Source organism: Vidua chalybeata, chromosome Z (assembly GCF_026979565.1).
Source record: "Vidua chalybeata isolate OUT-0048 chromosome Z, bVidCha1 merged haplotype, whole genome shotgun sequence".
In the NCBI taxonomy this organism is placed as follows: domain Eukaryota; kingdom Metazoa; phylum Chordata; class Aves; order Passeriformes; family Viduidae; genus Vidua; species Vidua chalybeata.
The window spans coordinates 2,292,593-2,318,256 of NC_071570.1; the positions used below are offsets into that span (position 1 = coordinate 2,292,593).

The following is a 25,664-nucleotide window of genomic DNA, read 5'->3' on the forward strand; positions in this document are numbered from 1 at the left end:
TCCTGCCTGTCCTCTGCTGTAGCACCAGCCTCAGACACCGTTCTCTTCGCACTCTTTAATCCCCGTGCCTTTTCTTCATGCTGCTCTCTGCACAGAGACTAAATCCCCCACCTTTCAAAATTCATTCAGAGCTGTTTCCCCATCCTCTAAATCCCTCCCTAAGACTCTCTGCTGCCTCCATGCCTGAAAATCCTGCCCGTCTGTCAGCAGTGAGGCAAGGCTAAGCAGAGACATGTAATTCCCTGAAAAAATCCATTAGTTTCCTTGCTGCCCTGCTCCCCACATTGGCCTGCTTTAGATATCCGCTGTCTTCTGTCTCAGAGATGGATTGGAAAATCCCTATGCCTGCCTCTGAAAAATATCTTCATGGCACTGAGCATGACAGGATTTGGGTCTGGGCTGGTGTATTCCAGCTCAAAAGCAACACAAACAGTGCCAATAGTAACAGAACAATGTCATGTCACTGAGATGATCTTTAAGCTCCCTTCCAGCTCAAACCTGATTCTATAACCATCTTGTACTCTTGGTGGTAGCAAGATGAGCAACAGCATGTGTGTGTGTGTGTGTGTGTGTGTCTGTTTCTGTGCCTGTGAGAGAGAGAGAACCAGGCAACAAATGACATTTAAAGGCTCTTATGGTTACGGAGTCAAGTAACTTAGGAAAACGATAAATTTAGGTGTAAATCCGGAATTGTGTATGGTTTTTCATTTTGTTCCTCAATCCCCAGGCAGTCCTTTTGTGTGTGAAGCCCTATTAATGTCCTCTCAAATCTCAGGAAGGCTGTCAGGCCATGTTTTTGGCAGGATGGCTGTTCACTTCTCAAACTAGCAAGGGCAGAGGTGACCCATAAGTCACCAGCTGCTGACAGGTGAGGACCAGACACACACTCTCCCAAATGTACAAAATCTTATTGCATTCCCAGCTTTGGTGGTTAAAAAAAAACCAAAAAAACCCAAAAAAACCAAAAAAAAGCCCATCTGGACATTTAACCAGTCACTCAATTTGTGCTTACCAGGGACGTGTTACATCAGTCAGATGCACCATTAACTTTACAGCTCTTCGACATTGCTATAGGTGTGATGAGTGAGGGATGACAAAGGCTTTAGTCTAACTGTGAAATTTAGCTGTTGGATTTATTTATAGCACCTGGCTGAGACTCAGAGCCTAATTTTTTTCACCTACACAAAGTTTTTCGGTTAATGAAGCTGCTTATGGTAGGAGTTGGTAAAAAAGCTGCCACCAACAAAATGCATTTCTTCACTTCCAGCTTGGGATCGTTGGGCCCAATTTCCAGAATTTTCTGTGTCCCCGAAATCTTCTCACTGATGTGTGAATATCTGGGTATGTACAGTGTCTAAAGAAGGAAATGGTTAAAGCTAGTTCAGAAAATAAAGTCAGAAGATAGTGGTGGCAAGTGAGGTGAAGGGTATATAGGGGCTGAAGTCATAACAGGTGTTCCTTTGTCGTGGTATTTTCTCATCAGAATTAAACTCAGTTAACCCCAGAATCTCCCATGTAACAAGCTTGGTTCTCATTAAGTGTAGGGGACAATGAGGCCCGAGGAGATGTGCTCTGCCTGAAAATATTGAATGAGAAACTGAGAGTGAAAAACACCAGTGCCTTCACAATACTTCACCAGCCTGAAGTTTAATCCTTTGACATCTGTAAGGTGGTTTAAAACTCTTCTTTATGGTGATTGACTGCACCCTGCAGATGACACCCGGGGAATTTACGGTACTGAAACACGACACCTTAATGAAACAAAAAAAAAAAAAAAAAAAAAAGCCCCTTTCCTTCTAATGCAAGCAACTTTATCTGGTTTTCCCTTCAACCACGTAACATGATTCAGAGATAAGACTCCTGTGGTTGCTAAGTTGCCATGATGGATTTCATTAAGGGGAAAATCATGTCAAGTTTATGTCAGCTTGATGGCAGCTGCTCTTTTGAAATACATCTTAATTATGGGTAAAAATACTAAGCCATAACTCGTGTTCTTATTGCAAAAACCTCGGGTTGTTTTGTTTTGTTTTGTTTTTTTTCAGGGCCATAACTCTAAGCATTAGCTCTTCCCTGAGGTTAGCATTTATTTATAGCTTGTATACCGTAAGGAGGTAGCCCAGGAAATGCTACTTGTCATGGTGATTATTAGATATCTATGTTACTGAGCCCCATATTCATCTGTATTTAATTATGGAACCACTGCCAAAATGCCCTAAGTTATGTCTGAGGACAAAAGACAGCTCTGTTTGTGAGACCATCAGGCGTCACCACTCAGAATTTCTTTAAAATTTAGTGTAGTGTAGTCTTAAAAATTTACTTTTTAACTTTTTAAAAAGTGTTGGCCTTTGGGATGAAATTTTTCAGGCCAATATTGACTTTCTCTGCCTGTATGGAGTTTGGTAAACTCAAGATAAGTTTTTGTTTTTGTTGTTGTTGTTGTTATTTATAGATGGAAAAAGGTTATTTGAATTATAAACCCCACAAATTAGGGGGAGGACTTGGGCATCTGGAAATGGCTCCATTTAAAAATGTTAAAATGATGTTTTTTAGGAGTTTTGCAGTCATAGCAAATTTAATAACCTAGATGAGAAATAGAGAAACTGTGCTGAGGAACTCCTGAGCCTGCAAATGTGTGTTCACATGTGCTACTACACTTGAGTGTTCCCACTAACTGCTGGCTTATGAAGTTAATCATACACATAAGAGTTTTCAGAACCAAAGCCAGAATTTGGGAAAACCAATGAGTTTTCATGTAAGTAAACACTTCAGTACAGGCTTCAAAAATATTGATCTCATTGCAACTGCAATAGGTGTTTTAGTCACTACCCCGAATTGAGACTATATTCCTTCTTGAGGCTGAAATGACAAATGCTTTTAACCAGATGACAGAACTCTGATGAATGTCCGTGATTCTCTATCTCCCTTGTACAATAGGAGCAATTTTGGGAGTAAATTGAAAAGAAAATATGCTGTGGTGCCGGTGGCGGGGTGCTTTATCTTTATTCCAGTATTAAAGTGTAATGTTATTTAATAGTAGTGATTATTAAGTTGCACAATATTGTGACACTGACTGTACCAAAGTGGGTGTTTTGGAAGAAAAGGAAAGATGATCACAAGAAGAAGCTGAGGTGTGGATTTTTCCACAGCTGATTTAGGTGGTGTCTGAACGTCTATCAATTACATACTCATGGCACTTAATTAATTGAAGTGTCACATCACCACTTGCTGGTGAGGGGATCTTCACGCAGAGCATGGGGACACAATATTGATAAGTGGTGAATAATTTGTCCAGATTGTGTCAGCAGTCTGTGGCAGGGCGGGGGAATCGAGGTGGGGTCTCTGCAGCCCACCACACTGAGCACAAAGCTGCCGCCTCTATTGCAGCAGACGGGTCTAGCAACCACAAAGTGATCACGCAAATCATTGTGCCCTGATTGACTAATAAAAGTACCAACCATCCGGAGCTAAGGGGCTTGTGTACTGTGAAATTACTGGGAAATAAAATCAGGAGGATTGTGCAAATCACCGCCTTCAGCCAATCGGACTGAGAGAGGCAAAGGGAAAAAAAAAAGTCTATTTGTGCCTCAATAACTGCACTGGGATAACTGTGTAACTACAGTGCAGGGATAACTCTGTAACTACAGTAGTTATAACAGGGGTACAGTATCCCTGAGCTCCGGCTGTGATTATTTTGTTATTTGACTGCAGAACCGCCCAGAAGCCCGTGATCAATCCACTATAAAAGGTAATCGTTTTCTTTTGGGCCATGTTTTGGATTCTGCAGCATTACGTGTTGGACAAACAGCATCTGGGATCTGGGCTGACTTCCTGCTCGATCCTCAGTCAGGATAGAAGGAAAACCCATGTATTGAGAAAACACACGGAAAAACCCTGCTCTGAATAAGGCTAAATACAAGTATAAAGTCATGTATATTTGCATGTGCAGTGTTTATGGTTTTTTTATTAATTCTACTTGTATTGGGCTGCTAATGACAGATGGCCACGTTACCACGTCACCAATGGAGGAGGAGGATGAAGATGAGCCTTACTCCCGCTCCAAATCCAAAGGCCACTCGCTACACGGCGAGTGGAGCTTCCCACCTCACAGCCTACGCTGTGAGGTCCGTGGGGCTCCGAGAGATCCATGGACCTGAGAAATCCACGGGGCTCCAAAGGACCCGCGGACCTGAGAAAACCACAGGGCTCCGAGGGATCCATGGACCCAAGGGATCCATGGATCCGGTGGACCCAAGGGGCTCCTAGGTATGCAAGGGATCCATGGCCCCGAGAGACCCACAGGGCTGCACGGGCTCCACGGACACGAGGGATCCAATGAACCCAAGAGGCTCTGACAGATCAATGGACCCAAGGGATCCAAAGGTCTCTGAACGACCAATGGACCCAAGGGATCAGTGGGGTTCCAAGGGATCCATGGACCGAAGGCATTCACGGATCCAGTGGACCCAAGGGGTTCTGACGGAACCACAGGGCTCCGAGGGATCCATGAACCCGAGGGATCCACGGTCCCGACAGGCCCAAGAAGCTCTGAGGGACCCACGGGGTTCTGTGGGATTCACGGACTCGAGGGCTCCATGGGGCCCCAAAGGATCCATGGGTGCGAGGGATCCATGGATCCAATGGACCCAAAAGGGGCTCCATGAGACCCACGGGCATCTGAGAGATCCACGGAGTCGAGGGATCCACAGGCATCCAAGTGATCCATAGATCCAAAGCACCCAAGAGGCTCCAAGGAATCCCAGGGACACCGAGGCATCCACGGGGCTCTGCGAGACCCACGGGCTCGAGGGATCCACGGGGTTCCGCCGCACCCGAGGGGCCCCGAGGGATTCGGGACCCGCGGGCGAGCCCAGAGTCGATCGCGGCTGCCGGCAGAATGAGGCCACGCCCCCTCCGGGCCACGCCCCACAGGGCAGGGAGGCCACGCCCCCACATGACCACGCCCCATTCTGCATGGGCCACCAAGCCACGCCTATTACTTGCCCCGCCCCTCCAAGCCACGCCCCCTCCACGCGCACCCAACGCGTGGCGGCAGCCGAGAGGCCACGCCCATCAAAGCCCCGCCCCATCCCTAGCGCGAGGCCCCGCCCGTCCGGCCCCGCCCCCCCGCCGGCCCGTGAGGGGAGGCTCCGCCCCCAGCCCCGCCACGTCTCTCTCGGGCGCCGCTCCCGCTCCCGCTCCCGGTGCTGCTCGCGGTCCCGCCCCGCCGGGCCATGGCGTTCACGCTCTACTCGCTGCTGCAGGCCTCGCTCCTCATCGTCAATGCCGTGGCCGTGCTGCACGAGGAGCGCTTCCTCCGCCACGGTGAGCTGGGAGGGCCGCCCGGCCTGGGGCGGGGGGGGGGTGGACGCGGTGGCCGCGGCCCCCGCCGCCGCTCCGTGCCGGTGGGAGCAGCAGCGCGCGGGGGAGGGGTTTGGGAATCGGGGTGGGTTTGGGCTTTGGGGATGAATTCCAAGCCGCTTTCGTCGTACCTTTGTCTCTCTCTTTTTTTTTTTTTTTTTTTTTTTTTATATAATTGTCCTTTTTTCCTGTCCATTTTTAACTGTTTCACGCCCCTTCGTGCCGCGCCTCGGGGTGTTTGGTGTCGTACAAAGGCTTCCTTTTCTTGTCGTGCCTGGTTCTTGATGAGATGGCGCCTCTCGGTCCGTGGGGTTCCCAGGGCTGGGCATCCTTGCCCTTCAAAAGAAGCCAATGCCCTGCAAAACAGAGAAAACCCACCGACAAAGATCTGCAAAGCCGTGGGGAAAAAAAATGGCCAATGATCCACGGTTTCGCAGTTCACTGGGAACTGGAGAATCCTGACTTCTCCACGTCAGGCTGAGCCAGGATTTTTGGCAGGAGTGCAGAAGGGCATCCCTTTCTCCTGCTCCCCGGCTGGATTTGTTTCAAGGGATCTGCTCAGCTTGGATTTGGGCTTTTCTTTTGCTCTCCTGACGGGCAGCTGGAATTAAAAACGGGAGGTGTGGGGACTGCTGAGATGGGTGAAGCCAGTTGTCAGCTTCTTGAGACTTGGGAATATAGTTCCAGGCTCATCCCAGTGGGAAGCAGCAGCTGGCAAGGCTGGTGAGAGAGAGGACTCACCCACGACCCTCAGTTTGGTGCCAGGGAGACGAGAAAGGGAGAACAAAAATTACTCCAAAGTGGCCTCTGCAGAAAGAAATGCACAGCTTGGGCAGTGGAGCTTGGTGTATTGAGAGCTGCTCCTTGCTCTGCTCCTTCCAAAAATGGTAAGGGCTGTGGCCAGCAAGTCTTAGAAATCCCTGGACACATCCCTGGTCCCATCATGCTGTGTCTGGGCATCGTAAAGCTTTGTGACTTCTGCTACGCTAAGAAAAGTTCCCAAATTTTTTTCCTCAAAAGTTCTAGCTGTTTTTTTTTTTTTTGTTTTTGTTTTTTAACAGCAGTTGCAAAAATCATCAACCCGTTTTTGGAATTTGTGCTGGCCCCTTTTTTCTCTCGTGTGGCCCCTTTTGAAGTGCTGAAGCATCATCACTTCACACCCAGGAATTATTTGCTATTTTATTCTCTGGACTATGAAAAGGTTGCAGTTCGTTTAGGGTTTATTTTGACAGCTGGTTTATTTTTTAAGCCCAGTTGAACTCACCTGTTACTCTGGGAATGCAGGGAACTGTGGTGTATTGAAAAGGTGAGGGTTTTCCTTACAGAAACACGGATTTGTCATCGCTTAGCGTGAGGTTTAACAGCTTTCATCCTACTGTATTTAAATATGCTCGTGAAATAAGGCCAGTTGGGCTGTCTATCTGTGTTAGTATAAACTACATTCAGGATAGATTGCTTGTTGAAACTGCAGCATTTGTTGTGTGGTTTTGGGGTTTTTTTTCCTAAAGTGTGTGTCTGTTTTTATGTGACCCAGTTGGCTGGGGAAGCGACCAAGGGATTGGAGGATTTGGAGAGGAACCAGGAATTAAAGCACAGCTGACAAACCTCATTCGATCAATACGAACCGTTATGAGAGGTAAGGGCACAATATTTTCTATTATTATGATGATGATTATTATTGTTATTACAATCTGTAATGTCTTGTTTCTGCACTAATCTATATTTTGTCTGGGCCTGGACTCTCTGTAAGAGGGTGAAGGCCTCACCTAATGTGCAAAAACATTCCCTGGCTCTGGACTGTGTTTCTCCTGCTGAGCTTTTGCCTTCCCTTGGAATCTGGCAGCTGGGAGGAAGTTTGGTGATCAGCCGAAGTGTGCAATCAGTGTCAACCACTTTGTCTAAATCCAACTTTATGGAAGTACCTGTGAGGGAAATGTAATTCTGGGGTTTCTGAAAGGCAAGCCAGGCTTGTGTGCCTCAGAAGATGGGGAGAAGAATATACTTAATTTGTAAGTTACTGATAGTTCTTCATTATGGACACCAAAAACTCACTTGGTAGATGATGGTAGAGAGGGAGTAACAAATCTAAACCTGTCTTACCTACCACTGAGTAGAACTCAGATAATTTATTTTAAAGCACAGTAAAGCCAAGGATATAAGCTGAATTTTGGATCGCTTACTTTCATTTGGAGAAAGAGTTATCTGTGTTGAAGTTAGAACTAAAGGCTCTGGCTTAAAGTTAAAACATGCTGTGGAAAAATATTTCTGCTGTTGCTTTCTACTAATGCCTTTGAGCCTGGCTCCTTCCACTGGTTCCAACTTTACACAGGAAAATGAAATGTATTTCTAAAATTTTGACAGGTTCTGCTCCTTCTCCCAAGGTTATATGAAGCTCTGTCATTTTGTGACATGGAAAGCAAAATTTTCAGTATTGATTTGTCTTTTTTCCCCCTCTGCAGTGCCATTAATAGCCCTGAACTCCATCACGATCATTCTCCTCCTGCTGTTTGGCTGAAGACACCCTGTAGAAATCCTTTGGACATCCAAAGAAGCCAGTTGCTGACCACCACTGCTCCGAGTTCCCTGGGATCCAGCACGGTTTAGCTGTCAATCTGACATTCAACTTAAAATAATAAAAGACACTGTTTCTATTTATCCCATTTCCTAATGTTCCCTTGCAGTTTCATTAAGCAGGATCACGGGATCAATGCAACAACGCTGCAAACACATTGGACTGTGACCAGTTCTGTTGCTGCCTGTTCATAGTGTTGATGAATTATTAGAGTAAACGTCATAGGATGTCGCAGTGACTGGCAATGGGATGCAGCTTTTAAATGCTTCGTTACTCAGGGATGAATTTCCTTCAGTACGCTCTCCAATTTGTTTTTAAATTGAGGAAAACCACAACGTGTTTGTTTTCGTGTCAGTTACTACCACGGAACTATTTAAGAGAATATGAATTGGGCTCTGAAACTGTGTTACAAAGAATACTTGTTATAAAGGATTGAAGTTCAGCTGTGATATGGAGGGAGATAAAATCAGCTGGGTAAAGTCCTGGTTCAGATTAACATTGAAACCTGAATTTTTCCTGCTTTGATTGGGGATTTTTGTCTTCAAATCAGTATTTCATACTGATGGTAAAGTCAGTTGAAAATTGGTGCAATTGCAGTGCAAAATTTAAAAAATAAAATTAAAAAATAAGAAAAAAAAAAAAAGCTGTATCTAAAGCTAGGTAACTCTGTGTTAACTTTGGGGATATTAGTGATTAATATTTGTTACTCTTCTGTCAAGAATTGTTATTATACTTTTTAAAATATGTATTAAACTTCTGCGTGGTGATCACTGTGGTCGAAGTGGGGAACCGTTTGTACTCTGAGCTTCCTGGGGAACGTGGGAGGGGAATACCATGGGAGGTGAATACCCTGCGCTTTTCAAATGCATTTCTTTGGGAAAAACCCGCGAATTTGCAGCCTCTTGCGTTACTGCTCCCTCCCCCACCCTCCATCATCATCGTCATCATCTGTTAAATTAACAGCTTTGAAAGTGCAGGTGTGTGTGTGACTTTGCAGTTCTGTGGAAGAGAATGCTCCTAATTGCTTTCCTACCGGTCTTGTCTCAATTAAGTCTGCCGAGTTAGGTCTGAATTGGAAAAGGTGATTCTCATGTATCTTTCTAGAGAAGTTAGAATTCATTGTCTGTTCCTCTGCTAAAGTGTTTGACTTTAATTTTAAAGAGAGGAAGCCAAGGGAAACCTGGCAGTTTCATTATTTTAAAGCAGCTTAGCCAATCATCTTTTCTCCCGATGTCTTGATGATTAAAGCATATGCTGTTGTATGTGAAGAATCTGTAAAACATGTCACTTAATGATCTTCAATCACAGTTTTTTTTGCAGAGTAAAGTACATCCAGGAAGAGAGGTTTATGTTGTTTCCTTTTTTCTTGTGATTTTTGTAAATAAATCCTGAATTTCCAAGTTAAGCACTCTCTTTCCTACCTCTCTCTCTCTCTCTCTCTCTGTGTACAGTGGGGATATCTCAAATCAAAACTCTGCTCCATCCTGTTACAGATACCAGAGTTACTGCTCTCCTATGAAATGTGTAACTTTTTCCTCATCCCTGTGGGCACGTGGCAATACTATCTCTGCTGTATTTTGGTTTCTGTAGCAAACCCAATGAGACATGGTAACGCTGTCCTGAGGCAGAACGGGATCTTTAGGGTCTTTAAATTTTAAAACCTGTGGATCTGTTAGAATTTCTTCATGTCATCCTTGTGTCAGTCAGCGGCAACAAGGGTACAGCCTGGCTCCGTTGCTCTCACAGATATGCCTTTGGTGGAAACGGGGGCAGTGCGTGTGTGGAGTATTTTGTATTCCTATGAAATAGTTTTGGAAAGAAAAGCGGCGGTCGATGTCCCCGTGGCTGTGGCACCGGGAGCGAGTGCCGACTTCGAGGCACAGCGAGTCTGTAACCCCTTTTCTGCATCAAAACTTAATTCGTTCGTACTGAAATAAAGGCCAGCACTAAAGGGTGCAAGCAGCGGCTTTAAAATAAAACGGGTGAAAAGCGATTTTCTCCTCCTTGCTGTGCTTCCAGAGGGGCTGGAAGGCACACGGGCGGAGCCGGCAGGGAGAAGGAGCAGCAGGAATCCCGCGCTGGAGGCAGAACTGGGACGAGCTTCACCTGGCAGGTGAAAAACAGCGATTCCAAGTGGGGCAGTGTGAAAAATGCGTATTTTATGATTGGCTTTTTGCAATTATTAAAATTAATATGACATGTGTTAGAAAGTTATGCTGTATTATTTCTCTTAAGTAGTGTGTTAAATATAGTTTTAGGTTATAACATTAAAATAGAAACTGTGCTATGTAAGGTACTTTTTAACTAGCTCAAGAAGGAGATGAGATAATCAACAAGGTAACAGCAACAAGACACCAAAATCCCCAAGAGGCCTCCTTATCGGAAAAGACAAACTTTATTCCACCTCCTTCTCATCTTTGAGGCGTGTGAAAAATGCTAATCACTTGGTTTTTAAAATTTAAAAAGTTTAATAAAATAGTTATAAAAATAGTGATACAATTACAGTAATAAAAATTTAGAGTTGGGACAATTACAAGACAATAAAAAGCAAAGAATTACAGACGTCAGGACACTCTCAGGCACTTAAGCCCGATAAGCATATTTTGTGAACAACAGAATCACTCTTAATACACTGTTGCATATTCATATATACTTCATGGTTATGCACACATCCTATTTAAAATGAGAAATTCTGTCTGTTGTATGCCAACTGTTTCCTTTAACCCCCACGGCGTCTTCAAGTCTGAGCAAGGCCTGAAGAAATTAGCTTCTTCTGATAAGAACACCATAAATTCCTCTTCTCTGGAAGATTTATGTGTTCTGTGATGGCTACCTCGAAGCGAGTTTCTCGTTCCTTTAAAAAAAAAACCCCACACACATAGTTTCTATTTCAACTCCTAGAGCTTCATTTTAACTACAAAACTACATTTGCCATCCTGTTAAAATGTTAATGCAGCACAACTGATCAATATAACATAATACATATAGGAACTATCTGCGTAGAGCCATAGAATTCTCATTTTTCACAAGGCGCCAACAGGATTAAGGAGGAAAGTTGTCAATAACCAGAGAAACCCCTAGTTTGAAAGGAATGTATGCATCATCTATGAGATATATGAATATGCAACAGGCTATTGCTTTTAAGGGTTAATCCCTTTTTTTGTTCACGAGGCATGCTTTTCGTGTCTTAGCGCCCGAGAGCATCCGGACGTCCGTAACTCTTTGCCTTTATCGTCCTAACTCTCACTGTCCAAATTCCTACTGCTCTAATTTTTATAACTGTTTTATTGCTATTAAACTTTCAGAATTTTAAAACACGTGATTGGCGTTTTTCACAGGCTGCAGCTGAGGATCAGCTGCGTGCAGGGAACGAGCAGGGACAGCCGGGGAGCAGCTCTGCGCCCGAAACGGCAAAAAACAAGGAATATGCAAAATAAAGTTATTGCATGTCTACACACCGTAGTAATAGTTTGTGAAGCTGTATATAAAATCCGTAAGGTTATAGATTAAAATTCATGTTACAAAAATACATAATATAAATGTGGAATTATAAATATAGGTATAAAAGTATATTCATATATGGATATAATAAGTGGATTTTAATATATACTACATTATCACTATAGTAATATTATGGATGTAATTGAAAATGTTAAATTGTAGATATATAACAGGAATAACTTCTTCCCAAGATAGATATATATATGTATTTATATATAAATATATGCTAGTTACCATGGATATATTATGGGTATAATATATCCATATAGGGATATGATAATATTTTGTATATAACGTTTATATAGATGTATAAATATAGAATAATATACCGATATATGAATACATTATTATGTATAATATCCATACAGGGCATAATATATCCATAATATACAGATTATTTATATATTATTGATAAATAGTTTATGGATATCCATAGTGCATGGCTACCGATGTAAACATGTCCGTATAGGATATGAGGGATATAATTTCCATGTTTTATGATCATATCCACAGAAGGTATGATTACATGGTGTGTATATAGGACAGAGAAGCTGTAACAGGTATAACAATAGGGATATAATGGCTAGAAGTGGTGTAATTTTTACAATTTATAACCCGACTCACGTCACGGCGCGCCCCGTGCCCTCAGGGCCCTGCGGGCTGCCCCCCGCGCTGCCTGCCGCCCCGGCCGGACGCTGACCGGCGGCAGGCCCGCTGCGGGCTGAGGTCGGTATTTATTTATGGCAGTAATCGTTACATTCCGTTTATTATTCGCCGCGCTGGCGGCGGGCCGGCCCGGCGCGGGGCTGGGCGGGCGCGGCTCCGCCAGGACCCCGCGGGCGGCGGGCAGAGCGCGGCGGCGGCGGGGACGCGTCAGTGCCGGGGGAGCCCGCGCTGGCTGCTCCCCCCTCTCCTCCGCGTGGGCGCGTCCGCCGCCTTCGGCCACGAACGGGTGGACGAAACCATCCGCGTCAGGGAAAGGGGAGGTCGCCGCGGTCGGGGCTCCCCCGGTAGGGAATGGGCCAGCCCGTGTGCCCGTTGTGAGCTGGCGGGAAGGGGCGGTACCACCCCCGCGAGACGGGGGTTTTGGGGGACGGGAGGCGCCTGTGCCGTCAGTATCCTACCCCCGAGGGACATACATAACCATTTATATTTTTATAGAATATACCCCTCTTTCCCTTAGGTTGTGTCTTGTGTTCCTCGTGTCCTTTTACCAGAGACCGGGGCTGGGGTGTCCCTTTGTCCTGACAAGGTGAGTTTTCGTTGGGATATGATTAGGAAAACTGAGGTTCTGGAGGGCTTTTAGGACTTCTTGGCAGTCCATGAGCTTTCCCCTTAAAATTAGGCGGTGCTGGAAACTGGCTCTGCAGATAACTTCCATATTTCCCAAATAAATGCACTGTGAACAGCAGAGCCGATGGAAATGTAGGGTAAAAATAAAATAGTAACAGTAAAATAAGACAGTAACAGTAGTAGTAGTAGTAATAATAATAGTAGTAGTAGTAGCAATTTCCATTGAAATTGATGAAGCTTCTCTAGGACTTCTGTTTTCAGCTGTGTGTCATTAACATTTAACTTTGGCTTTCGTATCAACAGACATACAGTAAAAGAAGCATTTTTGTTTATTTTCTTACTGCAGAGAACCAGTAGGAATAATGGTAGTGGAATATCAAAGTTTCCTGTTGTGTGTGTGTGTTGCGTACCTGAGGCCCCAGGCTCACATGACCATTTATAAAACTGCCAGTGAAGATAAAACCGACAGAAATTTATTAGGGCAGGTTCCCGTCGTGGTGTTGACCGCTCTGTGCGCTTCTTTAAAAGTACAGACATGCTACATGCTGTCTGTAACCAAACCAGCTGAACACAAAGTTGTGGTCACTTGTAGGGTGGGCAGATCCCAGAGTGGTTTGGGTAGAAGGGACCTTAAAGCTCATCCCATCCCACCCCTTGCCGTGGCCAGGGACAATTTCCATTATCCCAGGTTACTCCAAGCCGCATCCAGCCTGGCCTTGGGCACTTCCAGGGATCCAGGGGCAGCCACAGCTGCTCTGGGCACCCTGTGCCAGGGCCTGCCCACCCTCCCAGCCAGCAATTCCCAGTTCCCAATATCCCACCTGTGCCTGCCCTCTGGCAGTGGAAGCCATTGCCTGTGTGCTGTCCCTCCGTCGCTTGGAAAGCCAAAATCAGATCACCTCAAAGCTTCCCTTCTATAATCCCGACTCACTCAGCCTTTTCAGATGGGTCTTGTCTAATGAACAGGGGAAAGCCTTGCTGTGTTGGTCCTTTTCCGATAAGCAGCTCCTCAGTCTTGTTCACAGAGCAAAATGCAGCGCTTGCAGCCCACGTGAGGGGAAGGGTTTTTTTCTGGAGACAGATCTTTATCCGGGGGACTCAAATATCACCTCTCTGTTCCTTCCCTGGTGCCTTTACGCTTCAAATCCTGGCTTTTATTTTGGGCTGAGTACGTGGGACCAGAAAAACCGCCCCTTTTGCAAGAGTGTGGGATGAACCTTCGAGGTGCTGGATATGCCTGAGCCCTGAGAGCTTCCAGGCTAAAAATCTGCAAAAATCCTGACTTGTCACCACCGAGCGCCCTCAGAGTGGCTGGGGTGTGGGCTGCATCACCCTAGGTCTCTCTTACAAGAATAAAATAGCAATATCCATTTCGGCAGAGCATTTTGATCTTTACAGCCGAAATGCAGCTTTAGACCTTCAGAGACACAGCTTTAGAGCACTGTGTCTTTATTTTCACTGTTGGTGTTGGTGAGAAATACTCTCGCTGAGGCCTTCAGCCAGCAATCCCAGGCCTAAGGGCCCTCTCTCTCCCCTTGAGTCGTTCGGAGAGCTTTGTTTTGTTTTGATGCACTTAAGGAACGGACAGAGATTGCCGCAGAGCCTTTGCAATCAGCTGTGTGGGTTTTTTTTTTTTTTTTTTAAAAAATCCTCCGCGGTCCCAGGGTCCCTCGGCCCGTCGCGGGGCGCGATGGCGGCGCGGCGCGCGCTGAAGGCCGTGCTGGTGGATCTCAACGGCACCCTCCACGTCGAGGACTCGGCCGTGCCCGGCGCCCAGGAGGCCCTCAAAAGGCAAGTTTCCCCCTCTTTCTTTTTTTGGGTTTGCTCCGGGAGGTTGTGTCAGCGCTGTTTGCACAAAGGGGTGGGTGAGTGGAGCGAGCACGCGGCCAAATCCTCTACGCTGTGTTCGTGCCAGGGTGGAGAGAGAAACTGAGCCCCTGCTGCTTTCCTCAGTGGCTCTTTCTGTGTTTCCTAAGCCTTTTCTAGACATAAAACCCCCAATATTGAAGGTGTCTCCACTGATTCACAAGTGGGACAGCCACAGCCGAATCTGAGTTTGGGTGAATTACCCCAAAATCAGTTCAGCCTAGCTGTTCTTTGGGGCTCTGATAATCTGTCAGCTCTTTTAGGTCTTTGCTGAGATGAAGTGGGATGACAGAAAAGCTTGGTCTAGGGAGCAAGGCAACCTCTGCAGAGTTTTCATTTCATTCAGACAAAGCTTTTCTAGGTTATTGCTGTTTTCAAAGTTTCTTTCTGCTAGGTACACAACCTCATTTGTTTTTTCTTTTGTAGGAATTTCAACACATTAACAAACAGGACAGTCAGATTAACTCTTGTGGTTAAAGGGTGCCTAAAGATACTGAGGCACAGCAAAGGCCTTATTCCAACCAAGTCAGTGGTGAAATAGGACACAAAATCTCAGGAATATCTTTGGTCTTTTCCTGGAGAAGACATCTTGCAATGGACGAGGAAAAATCCCAAAGTGATAGGTGATATTGTGGTGAATGAAGGGGGACACTTTAAGATTCTGGGGCACTAAAGATTAGTAGGATATAGGAGCAGAACTGAACTCTCTACTGGAGCTGAATGGGCTGCTAAGGGTTTTATACAGCTGGACTGTAGCTCAGAGGAAAAGTTCACAGAGGGATGAGGAAGCTGCATTTCCCACAGGTAATGACGTGGAAATGATTGTGTCCTTAAGACGTAAAATTGCAAGGAAGTAAAAACTCCTGAAACACTGGCTACTCATCCATTGCCCTTTCACTCACTGCACTGTTTCCTGCTGCAGGGAGAACTTGTGCCATGTGAGAGTCAATGTTCCTGAAATTCCATGTAATATATATGTGCTGTCACAGGTATGGAGGGCACATATTGAACAACCAGGTCTTTTGGGTCAGAGCTTTCAAAAAAGTTATTATCCCACTCTCTTTTCTGCCAGTCCATGTCCCTGTCCTTCCCAAAGAGAAGCTGGAGGGAATGGCATGCAGCTCGCTTAGGGAGCAAATGGAGAGATGCCTATTTTAGGTTTACTATGTTCACAGTTCCCTATTGAGGGCCAGAGGGAAAAGTCATATTAATTTTTATTTTATTATCTACCAGGGGACACTCTTATCAGCTCATATACCTGTGAAGGGTCAGTGTAAAACAAGAGATAAACAGGAGAAGGAAGTGGCAGGTGGAAGCAAGTCTCCAACTTTATTCTGATATTCTCCACTCAGTCCTGATGCCTGTGTTTGTTCCTATAGCAACAGAGAAAGTGATGGTGGGGGAATAATTAAAGGGAATGCTGTTGAAACTGTCACTTAAAATTATTTGATTGTTTGGTAGCATTTACTGTCAGCACAGGGCAATAATGTGGTTTTATGTGATACTGGTGTTCCTCAGGAAATGGGGAAATGGCTGCAGAAGCTGACATAAACCACCACCAAGGTAACACAGGCTCCTGGAGCATCCTGAACGAGCCACAGCTGCTGGGAAATTCACCCAGCAGTGGAGTTCAATATATTAATTCAGCAACAAGCTTCTTTTGTTTGCTTATTTTGATCAAGAACCGGGACTGGATTATTTATTGTGTAGTTTGAATAAAAAGACTTTTCAAATTAGTTATCATGGATGCTGCTGTGAAGAGGGAGTTGGAATCACTGATTTCCTGAGGAAGTTTTGTGGTAGATGAGGGAGAGGAGGGGAGGATGACTTTCCTTGGTCTGGGGGGGCGTAATTCTTGCCGTCTGTTCCACATCGCAGAAGTTTTTTTGTCTGGCACCAGTCTTCCGTGTGCCCTTCTCACCTGCAGCCTTCGGGGCTGTTTTTTAGCCCCAAAGAGAAGCGCAGAGGTGAGAGCAGGAGGAGCCTGTGTCCAGTTTGCCCCTGTGTCCCCCCCCGCCCAGGCTGCGCAGCGCCCCGGTGACCGTCCGGTTTGTGACCAACACCACCAAGGAGAGCAAGAGGGACCTGCTGGAGAGGCTGACGGGGCTGGGGTTCGACATCGCCGAGCACGAGATCTTCACCTCCCTGACAGCAGCCAGGAACCTCCTGGAGCAGCAGCAGGTGCGGCCCCTGCTCCTGGTGGATGATAAGGCCCTGCCTGATTTCACAGGTGAGGTGCTCAGGAAGCAGCTAATTAATGAACGGCAGTTAATGAACAGCTAGGGAGACGTTGCGCTCTCGGTCATCTACGGACCACCAGCCATGGTGGAGCCTGAAATGCGGAATTCTGCAGGGTCATAAAGGTCCTTTCTTCATTTTAAATCAAACATCAAGCAGCCTGAACTTGTATCTTCTTGAGAAGCAGTGGAAATGGCAGCCAAGGCCTTCCAATTGTCAGGAATTCAGGTAAAACTCAATACTTTCCATTCATTTCCAGTGTAAAAATATGAGGTAATAGCTATCACCAGGTCATTGGTACTTTGTTGGACCTATCAGTGCTGATTTTTCTTATAGCAAAGATGTGTCAGTTTGCACAATACCTAACTTCCAGCAGATGTTTTACTCATGAAGAGCTGAAAAAACAGTGTGTAGGCACACAGAGCAGGCTGTTTCTCTATTAATAGATTATTATTAAATGCAAAATCTCCAGGCAATTACTGCTTATCTTATATTGAACATTTAGGTTTCACCACATGTACTTGGATACCTTCACTGGTGATAGAAAGTTCATCACCCTGACTCCTCTAAATTGTCATCCCTAAAGACTTGGTTAAAATCTGCTTTGCTGTCAGATGCTCCCGTTTCCCTCCCTCAGCAGTAAGGGGAGCAGAAAATGATGTGTTCTCACTTGGACATCAAGAGTAGCAACGATACCCACGTTTTTAACATGCTCAGAGTTGGAAACTGTATACTGTACACTGAATTTTTTTTATTTAAAGCCAAGGCAGCAGAAGTATACTTGCCTTGTCCTTGCCTTACAAGCTGAAATCTTTTGGCTGTGTAATTTAAGTAGGTTCTAATCTTGCCAGGATCTAGGAATTTCCTGTTGAATTTTGGTGCCATAGTCTGGTCAGAAATCTTGAGAGAGGTCAATGTTCAGAAGAGAAGCCTCTGTGAGAGCAGTGAAACCTAGTAATCTGTTCTACCTAACAGCATATCCAGAGAAATGTGCCCCCAGCAATATTCAGCAATATTTCTGCTCCCAGGAAGGCTTTCCTGGGTGAGAAACAGCAGAGGCAGCAGCTCTTTCACTGACAGCATTTAAATCAGCTCAGCCTCCATAGTTTTGGGATCTTTTCAGGAGCAGATGCTAATTTTATAAAAGATGGCAGAAACAGAGGTAACACGGGGGCACACTGGTGCATCATCTGTGTTGCTGGGGTCTGGAGTGGGTTGTTTGGCTTGTTTTTGCTACAAGGACTTTGGCTCACATTTCCTCAGTGCTGCTTTTGGAACATGTAAGTACAGTGGAGAGTTCTTTAAACTCCAGTTAATGGCTGCTATTGAGCTGTTCTTGGCTAATCTCTCTTTAAAGTTGGTCACAGGCAGATGAAGGAATCCTTTCCTGGTTTAAGGACTCAGATGGTTCTGGATGATGTCATAAATCCACCGTGGCACCTCTGAGTGGATGTTTTGCTGGCTGAGCCACCTGAGGGACATGCAGCAGGAGACCTCAGCCAGCAGAGCCAGCCAGGAGCTCTGGTTGTCCTTCTGAAGGTGCAGAGGGTGTGTTTGAAGGTGGAACAAAATCCTCAGCTGATAAACATGCCACTAGTAAAACCCATCTGCTGGTGCTACTCTGCTTCCACTGCTGGTTCTGTCCAGGGCTGGGACTGCAGTGGAGCTGTTCCCAAGGGCACTAATCCACTTTGAAAAAAGACCTTCCAGAAAAGCCCAAATTTACCTACGTTAACAACTTTTGCGGTGTGCTGCAGTACCGTCTTTACTGTCAGAATCAGACTGATGCATGGAACAGCAGTCAGTGGAATTTCCTGTGGCTAGAGGGAATAGAAAAACTGGAAGGGATTCACTTGAATTCCTGCTTTACTGTCTTAAAAGAGCATAAATACATGTAGAGAGGGATTCTCAGATGGCAAGCAGTCATTGAATTAAAGGAGGGATTTTTGTGTCCTGCTGCATTTCAGTGGGAATGGTGGCGGAGTCATCCCACAGCTGCTGTTAAGACTGTCCAGATCCTAGAGGATGGAACAGTCTGGATAGACCAGCACCTTTTCCACAGATGCTCTCTTCATTTCTAAAAGACATAAAAGCAGTCTCTGTGATACGACTGTGTCAGAAAATGCTTGTTTTTGCCTTAAAGTGATTAAATGCACTTTGCTGACTGTGGGCTGGTAAGTGTGAATTAAATCCTGTCTGCTCAGAGTCTTGTTCTGATTTCCCAGGGATTGGCACGGACAACCCCAATGCTGTGGTGGTGGGACTGGCTCCTGAGCACTTCCACTACGAGATGATGAACAGAGCCTTTCGGTAAGGTAGCCCCTGGCTGGGGGTGGAGTGCCAGCTGTCTTGTGTTGGGCTCTCTTCTCTTTCTGGGAAGAAACGGGTGGTAGGAATATCACACATTATGCAGCTTGTGAGGGAGCCACTAATTTTGTAGGATTTGGGTTCTTCACCAGGAACTTCAGGCAGTCCAGACCTCATTTTTACAGCTTTCAGTCTAAATACACTGCAGAAGTACAGTCACAGCTGTCACTGAGGGGAAAAGTTAGCAATTCATCAAGGGGAAATACACAAAACCAGGGATGTGGGGCAGCATTTACAGAACTATTTGGGCTGGAAAAGACCCCCATCCCATTGAGTCCAACCTGTGACCAATCCCCACTGTGTCACCAGCCCAGAGCACTGAGTGCCATGTCCAAGCCTTCCTTGGACACCTCCAGGGATGGAGACTCCAACACCTCCCTGGGCATCTCCTTCCAATACCTGCCCAGCCTTTCCATGGGGAAATTCCTCCTCATGTCCAACCTGTACCTGCCCTGGCACAGCCTGAGGCTGTTTTCTGTTCTCCAAGAGAAGAGGCAGGTTCTGTGTTCAAAGCCCAGCCTTCAGAGCCTGTGTGCTGTAGGGAAGGAAATCCAGTATTTAGGGCAGATTTTTCCTTACCTACGTAATGCAGGATATCCAGCAGTATCTGCTGAAGCTTCTTCTGTTCAGGAGTGGCCAGCACAACCTGTCAGGCCAGGCGGGCTATGGAGCTGATCTTGAGTGGTTTATTTTTAACGCTCTTTTTGCCTCTAGGCTGAGGGGTAAGTCAGATACACTTCATCTGTGACCATCCATGAACCAGGCTGCAACAGTGTGTGCAGAACCATGGGTCCTTCTCTCTGGTTCTGGCTTGACTCCACAATCTTGATTTTAACTTGAAAAGCCTTCAGCTTTCAGACACTGGATGTGAGCCTGTAGCTGACAGTGATGTGTGTGAAGAGCCCTTTCCCATCTTTGCTCACTGGATGGTTCTGCACTTTGAAATCCAGTAAAAACCCTGATATCAAGCACCTTAACCTGTTTTTTTTAACCATAAAATTAGAAGAGGGAGTATCAGTTACTGCCCACCACTGTCTTAGGGAGGTTTTTTGGAGTGGGAGGCCAGTGCTGTCCTCATCTGCTGCCAATTCTATGTTACATCAACAGATGTTGACCCAGACTGACCCTGTCTGCCTCGTTAGTGAGCCTTGCCAAAGGCATTGATTTTGGAATTTTACTTTGGGTCATGAGTGGACTCTTAATTTCACAACTGCATGAGCTTAACCTGTTGAGTATCCCAGTGCTTAAACCATTTTATTGATTTGTATTTCTGTCCTGAATATATTAATTGTTGAATAATATCCATTGTTTGTTTCGGGCTGAAGACCAAGACACTTAAAAAAAGCCGGGATGGGTTCTGTCTGGCCTGATTCGTTCTGGGTGTTTCCCCCAGTTCTCCATAGGGGATAAACTTTTGCTGGTGTCAGTTCTGTTAGGCCTGATGGAAACACTGGCCACTGGCACATTCTCTTCTTGTCAAGCCTTGCCCTATTCCTTCTCCTTTACTGCTCAGATAATTAAGTCACTTGGGATTTGCATTGAAAATGGAATTGCATTGGGATTGCAGAACTCTGAGGTGAATCTGATTAAATGCAGATATCTAAGTGCAGGTTCCTGTGTCTGTGCTGGGGATCTGGGATCTGGAGGGATAAGGGAGGCACTTCAGGGCATTTTTTTACCTAATAGTGCTTAAAATAGGACAGTTGAACTGTGCCCTAGGACTGCCTTTTCCTCTGCACCAACTGTGAGGAGCCCAGGCTGACTAATTACATGGTAGGCAACTATTCCATTGACACCCAACATTAACTTAGGTAAATCTAACCCAACATGAATCCCAAAACAAGATACACAGAGTCTGGCCGTTCTCCAGGCACCACTTGAAATGGCTGAGACTAAATTTCTCTTCCTGTATAAGTGGGATTTTGATGTCATGTTTAAAAGAATTCTCTCAGGTGAGATCTCTCCTGAAAACTGCTGAACATAGTGGTTGTGGTGATGCTGACAAATTAAATTTTTCCGTGTCCTAGAGGCATCCTCCCATCATGAACATGTCTGGCTGCTCACAGAAACACAACCCAGCTCTCTTCTTGTTCAGCTTTGGAATGGATTGATTCAATAGGAGTGTTTTGTGATAATTAAGTGAAATGGAATATCATTTATGCCCTGCTCAGAGCTTCCAGGCTGCTCTGCAGACATCCTCCAAGGAGAATCCAGTTCACCTCAGCCAGCCTCTTACAACAGGGGCAAAGCAAGACTTTGTTTTCTTAAAGGCTTTTGTTTTGTTTTGTTTTGCAAATCAGGGGTTAAGAGGAAAATAAATCCTCCTTTCTGCCCTGAAAGTAACAGCCAGTGTTTTACACTGTTGTGATAAAGATTGGAATGACAATGACCTGCATTAGGTGGAGAAAGTGTCAAATCAAAGGGAAAATGTTTGGCAATCCAGATGGCAATTCAGTGCTTATTGCACTGAAACTGGGGAGGGGAGGACTGCAATAATACTGCTGTGCTTGGTGCAGCAGAAGCATTCCTGTAGTGCAGCACCTACACAGCTTCCCTTTGCTGCAGGACAGGGGGATGCAGTGTCTGCTGTAAGGAAAATCTGCAGGGCACAAAACAGAAATGAGAGAACCAAAGATGATTTGCAGGTTCTGTGGAAGTGAGCCTGATCAAACTCCCTGGGTTAATGGGGAAATTCAGAGGGATGTGAATGCCTCAAATGGCTTTGAGTTTGTTTTTTTTTTAATGTAACTTGTTACTCTTAATTCCTTGAGTGCTAAAATATAAAGGTCAAGTTATTCATCGTGTACTTGTAAGAAATTGTTCCTTGTGAGGGTGGGCAGGCCCTGGCACAGGGTGCCCAGAGCAGCTGTGGCTGCTCCAGGGTCCCTGGAAGTGCCCAAGGCCAGGCTGGACGGGGCTTGGAGCAGCCTGGGACAGTGGAAGGTGTCTCTGCCCATAGCAGGGGTTGGGACTGGATGGGCTTTAAGGTCCTTTCAATCCAGACTATCCTGGGATTGTGTGAAAGCCTCTTGAGGCCTTCAGTTGTAAATATAATTCCTTGAATATAATTTTTGTACTCTCTTCTTCATTCATTTGTTCTTTAGGTTGATTCTGGATGGGGCGCCTCTCATAGCGATCCATAAAGCCAGGTATTTCAAGAAGAAGGATGGCCTGTGTCTGGGACCTGGACCTTTTGTTACAGGGCTGGAGTATGCAACAGACACCAAAGCCACCGTGGTGGGGAAGCCAGAGAAGACCTTCTTCCTGGAGGCTCTGCGGGGCACTGACTGTGCCCCCGAGGAGGCCGTCATGATTGGAGACGTACGTGGGCACAAACCCCTCCTCACTGCCCGGCCGTGCAGTGCTGCCCTCCGGGGTATGCAGGGCCTGCACAGGGGGGCTCCAGAGCTTCCAATGGAACTGTCATTTCTAGAGAGAAAATGGAGCTCGGCAGGGGCCCAGGAGGGGCTGAGGGAGCTGGGAAGGGGCTCAGCCTGGAGAAAAGGAGGCTCAGGGGGGACTTTGTGGCTCTGCACAGCTCCTGACAGGAGGGGACAGCCGGGGGGTCGGGCTCTGCTCCAGGGAACAGGGACAGGAGGAGAGGGAACGGCCTCAGGCTGGGCCAGGGGAAGTTTAGATGGGATATTAGAGAAAAATTCTTCATTAAATAAGACTCTAAGCACTGGCACACCTGACAGGGCGTTGGAATCCCCATCCCTGGAAGGGTTTAAAAGCTGTGTGGACGTGTGGGACATAGGTCAGTGGTGACCTGCACAGTGCTGGGGGACTCAATGATCTCAGAGGGGCTTTCCAACCTAAACAATTCAATGAAAGTTCACAGAATGTAGTGTGTAAGCCATGGTCACTATTTGGTCACTATTTGATCAGGCAGAGAGCACATAGAAAACCACTCCTGTCACAGTGTGACCGATGGGGTAGCTGAAAGATCTGACTCTCTATCGCTGCTTTTAAGTGGTGTGCAAAGCAGAAAAGGTTATGGAAGTGTCTGTGCCCACTAACCCACTGCTCTCCTGCTGTGTCCCAGGACTGCAGGGATGATGTTGGTGGTGCCCAGCAGGCAGGCATGCGTGGGATTTTGGTAAGGACGGGTAAGTACTCGATGGATCGGTCATTTCAGGAGATAGTGGTGCCTTCAGTGATCCCACCCTGTGCCCAGAAGTGAAGGTACTCTGAGCCCTGGGGCCAGCCCCCACCTTCCACATCCCTCTGGGCTGGGGCAGAGGCAGCCTGTCAAGCAGAACATTGTGACAACAGGGCTAGAACACAGCACACACCCCCAGCTGAGGGCAGGGTGACCAAAGTCATAGATGGGGACAGCTGCTCTTGTAGCTGTGAATTTTTTCTCTGGCTCAAAAATCCAGAGCAGTAATCACAGAACAGAGGGAACTGTTACTGTCACACCTTAGATTGCCAAAATCAGTCACAGCAATGTAACCTCTGATCGTGCAGGAGCTCTGGTGACATTCCTCAGTAATTACAAGGTCATTATAAATGTAATTTTGCTTTGTATGGAAGTGAAACCTGGAGGGATTGACAGGTATTCTTTGTGTTGTTGATGGACCCATGGACTGGGAAAGGTCTCTTTGAGGTGGCAGCTGCTCATGCCACGCAGTGTGATATGTTGAAAATGAAGGGAAATAATTCTGCTTTTCTTCAGAACAGTCTTCAGAGAGGCACTCTTCATCAGGAACTGTAGTGATAGAACAGGGAGTATTGGGTTCAAAATGAGAGACATGAAATTTTGGTTAGAGATTCTAGGAAGATCTCCTTCCCTGTGAGGGTGCTGAGGCCCTGGCACATGCTGCTCAGAGCAGCTGTGGCTGCACCTGGATCCCTGAAAGTGTCCAAGGTCAGGTAGGATGGGGCTTGGGATAGTGGAAGGTGCCCCTGACCATGGCAGGGGATGGGACTAGATGCAGTTTAAGGTCTCTTGCAACCCAAACCATTCTGGGATTCTATGATTATTATTATTTTAAGAACCTACAGTGTGGATATTTGCCAGTTCACCGGAGTGAACCAGTGCAATTAACACTAGTTTTGATCCAGAGCTGCCCCTGGAGGAATCTCCAGTAGGGCTCAGTATTTGTTTAGGGAAGCCTTGTGGGATGTTTTTTGCCCAAATGGGCATTTTCCTGGTTGGTACTGCTATGACAAGGCTATAATTTTCAAGGAAAAAAAAAAAAAAAAAGGTACTTGGAGGAGTTTGGTAAAAGGGATCTTTGTGTTAATCTGTTACAGGTAAATACCGTCCAGCAGATGAAGACAAAATCAACCCGGCTCCCTACTTAACCTGTGAGAATTTCCCAGAGGCAGTGGAACATATCCTGAAGCAGATGTTGTGAGAAAGGGAACAGGTAGCTTGAAGAAACATCTGTTTCACACCATTTCCTTAATTCTTGAAATCAGAATCCATCAGAAACCACCCTGGGCTGTGAGGGGCAGGGGATCCATGTGGGCCCAGCACAGGCACACACACAGGACAGTGTTTTCTTATTTTCACTTTTCAAAGAATACCTGATGAAGAGCGTCGTCTGGAAAGCTTCTGCAGAATAAGCTGAACTGAAAACATGCACTGAAAACACTCGAATAAATAAAGCTCAAACACCAACAGAGCCTCAGTGGCCTGTAGTGATTTCACTGATGTCTCTGCTCTGCTCTGACTTAAAGGTAGAGATTATGCATGTTTAGAAGTGACTCTTAAATGAAAATATCACCATTGCTTAATAATAACTACTGTGGCTGTCTTTCATTAGAGCAGATCCTGTTATATGCTTTTCAGATTTTACATAAAATTAAAAACTGTCAGCATTTTACAGATGTTTTAATTAGATCCTGTTATTAAAAAGAATGATACAGAAACAAAACTCTGGTATTAAATGCTTTAGAGACTGTGACTTTTTAAAATTAGGCTTCAGCAGGGTCCTATTAATGCTACAGTTGCAAAATTTTACTTTTGTTGGGGATTTTTTTGTTTCTTTTTAATGTTATGGAAAAAATCCTTCACAAGCCATGGGGACAGATTCCAGTTTTTACAGTTGGTTAGTAGAGCTGTAAAATGAAATTTAATTCTGTAGCGTGCAATGCTTTTCCTATGCACTACATCCCCCAATATGAACCAACTTTGTAATGATGGTAAATGGCTTTTCTGGTCCATTTGCAAACTGTAATAATCAAAGTCCTTTACAGTTGTTTTACAGTGCTCCTGTGTGTTAAATTATTAGATTGTAATTATGCATTACTGGAGTGTTAACCTTATTGAAAATACAGTTTTGTGTTAATGAGCCATGCTCGTTCTTGTTAAACAAAACCATGGTGATGAGTGAATTCCTCACATGTGACAGTGTCTCTCTGCAGCCTCCCTTGGTGGGTGGTTACTACGTTCAGATTTAGACTGTCAGGGTGGGTGAACAGAATGGGTGGATGGAGGAGATTTTGCAGCGGAAACACA

The 25,664-nt window shown here is 45.7% G+C and overlaps 2 protein-coding genes across 5 annotated transcripts; both read left to right on the forward strand.

The window, feature by feature from the left end:
* The first annotated feature begins 5,098 nt into the window (after positions 1-5,098).
* On the forward strand, positions 5,099-8,700 carry IER3IP1 (immediate early response 3 interacting protein 1). Its single transcript, XM_053932142.1, has 3 exons — positions 5,099-5,322; positions 6,893-6,994; positions 7,818-8,700. The coding sequence occupies exons 1-3, from the start codon at positions 5,232-5,234 to the stop codon at positions 7,871-7,873; spliced, it is 249 nt and encodes an 82-aa protein (XP_053788117.1). The 5' UTR covers positions 5,099-5,231; the 3' UTR covers positions 7,874-8,700.
* Positions 8,701-12,298: 3,598 nt separating this feature from the next.
* HDHD2 (haloacid dehalogenase like hydrolase domain containing 2) lies at positions 12,299-25,499 on the forward strand. 4 transcript variants are annotated; one of them, XM_053932139.1, is made up of 8 exons: positions 12,299-12,441; positions 12,615-12,683; positions 14,389-14,515; positions 16,612-16,820; positions 19,054-19,138; positions 22,300-22,516; positions 23,241-23,304; positions 24,455-25,499. In XM_053932139.1, exons 3-8 carry the CDS (start codon positions 14,415-14,417, stop codon positions 24,556-24,558), a joined length of 780 nt encoding a protein of 259 aa, XP_053788114.1. In that variant the 5' UTR covers positions 12,299-12,441; positions 12,615-12,683; positions 14,389-14,414; the 3' UTR covers positions 24,559-25,499. The 4 variants fall into 4 exon arrangements, with proteins under 4 accessions (XP_053788114.1, XP_053788116.1, XP_053788113.1 ...); XM_053932141.1 differs by lacking the exon at positions 12,299-12,441 and having other exon boundaries at positions 12,502-12,683; positions 24,455-24,570; positions 24,726-25,499; XM_053932140.1 differs by lacking the exon at positions 12,299-12,441 and adding an exon at positions 12,505-12,542.
* The last annotated feature ends 165 nt before the right edge of the window (positions 25,500-25,664 follow it).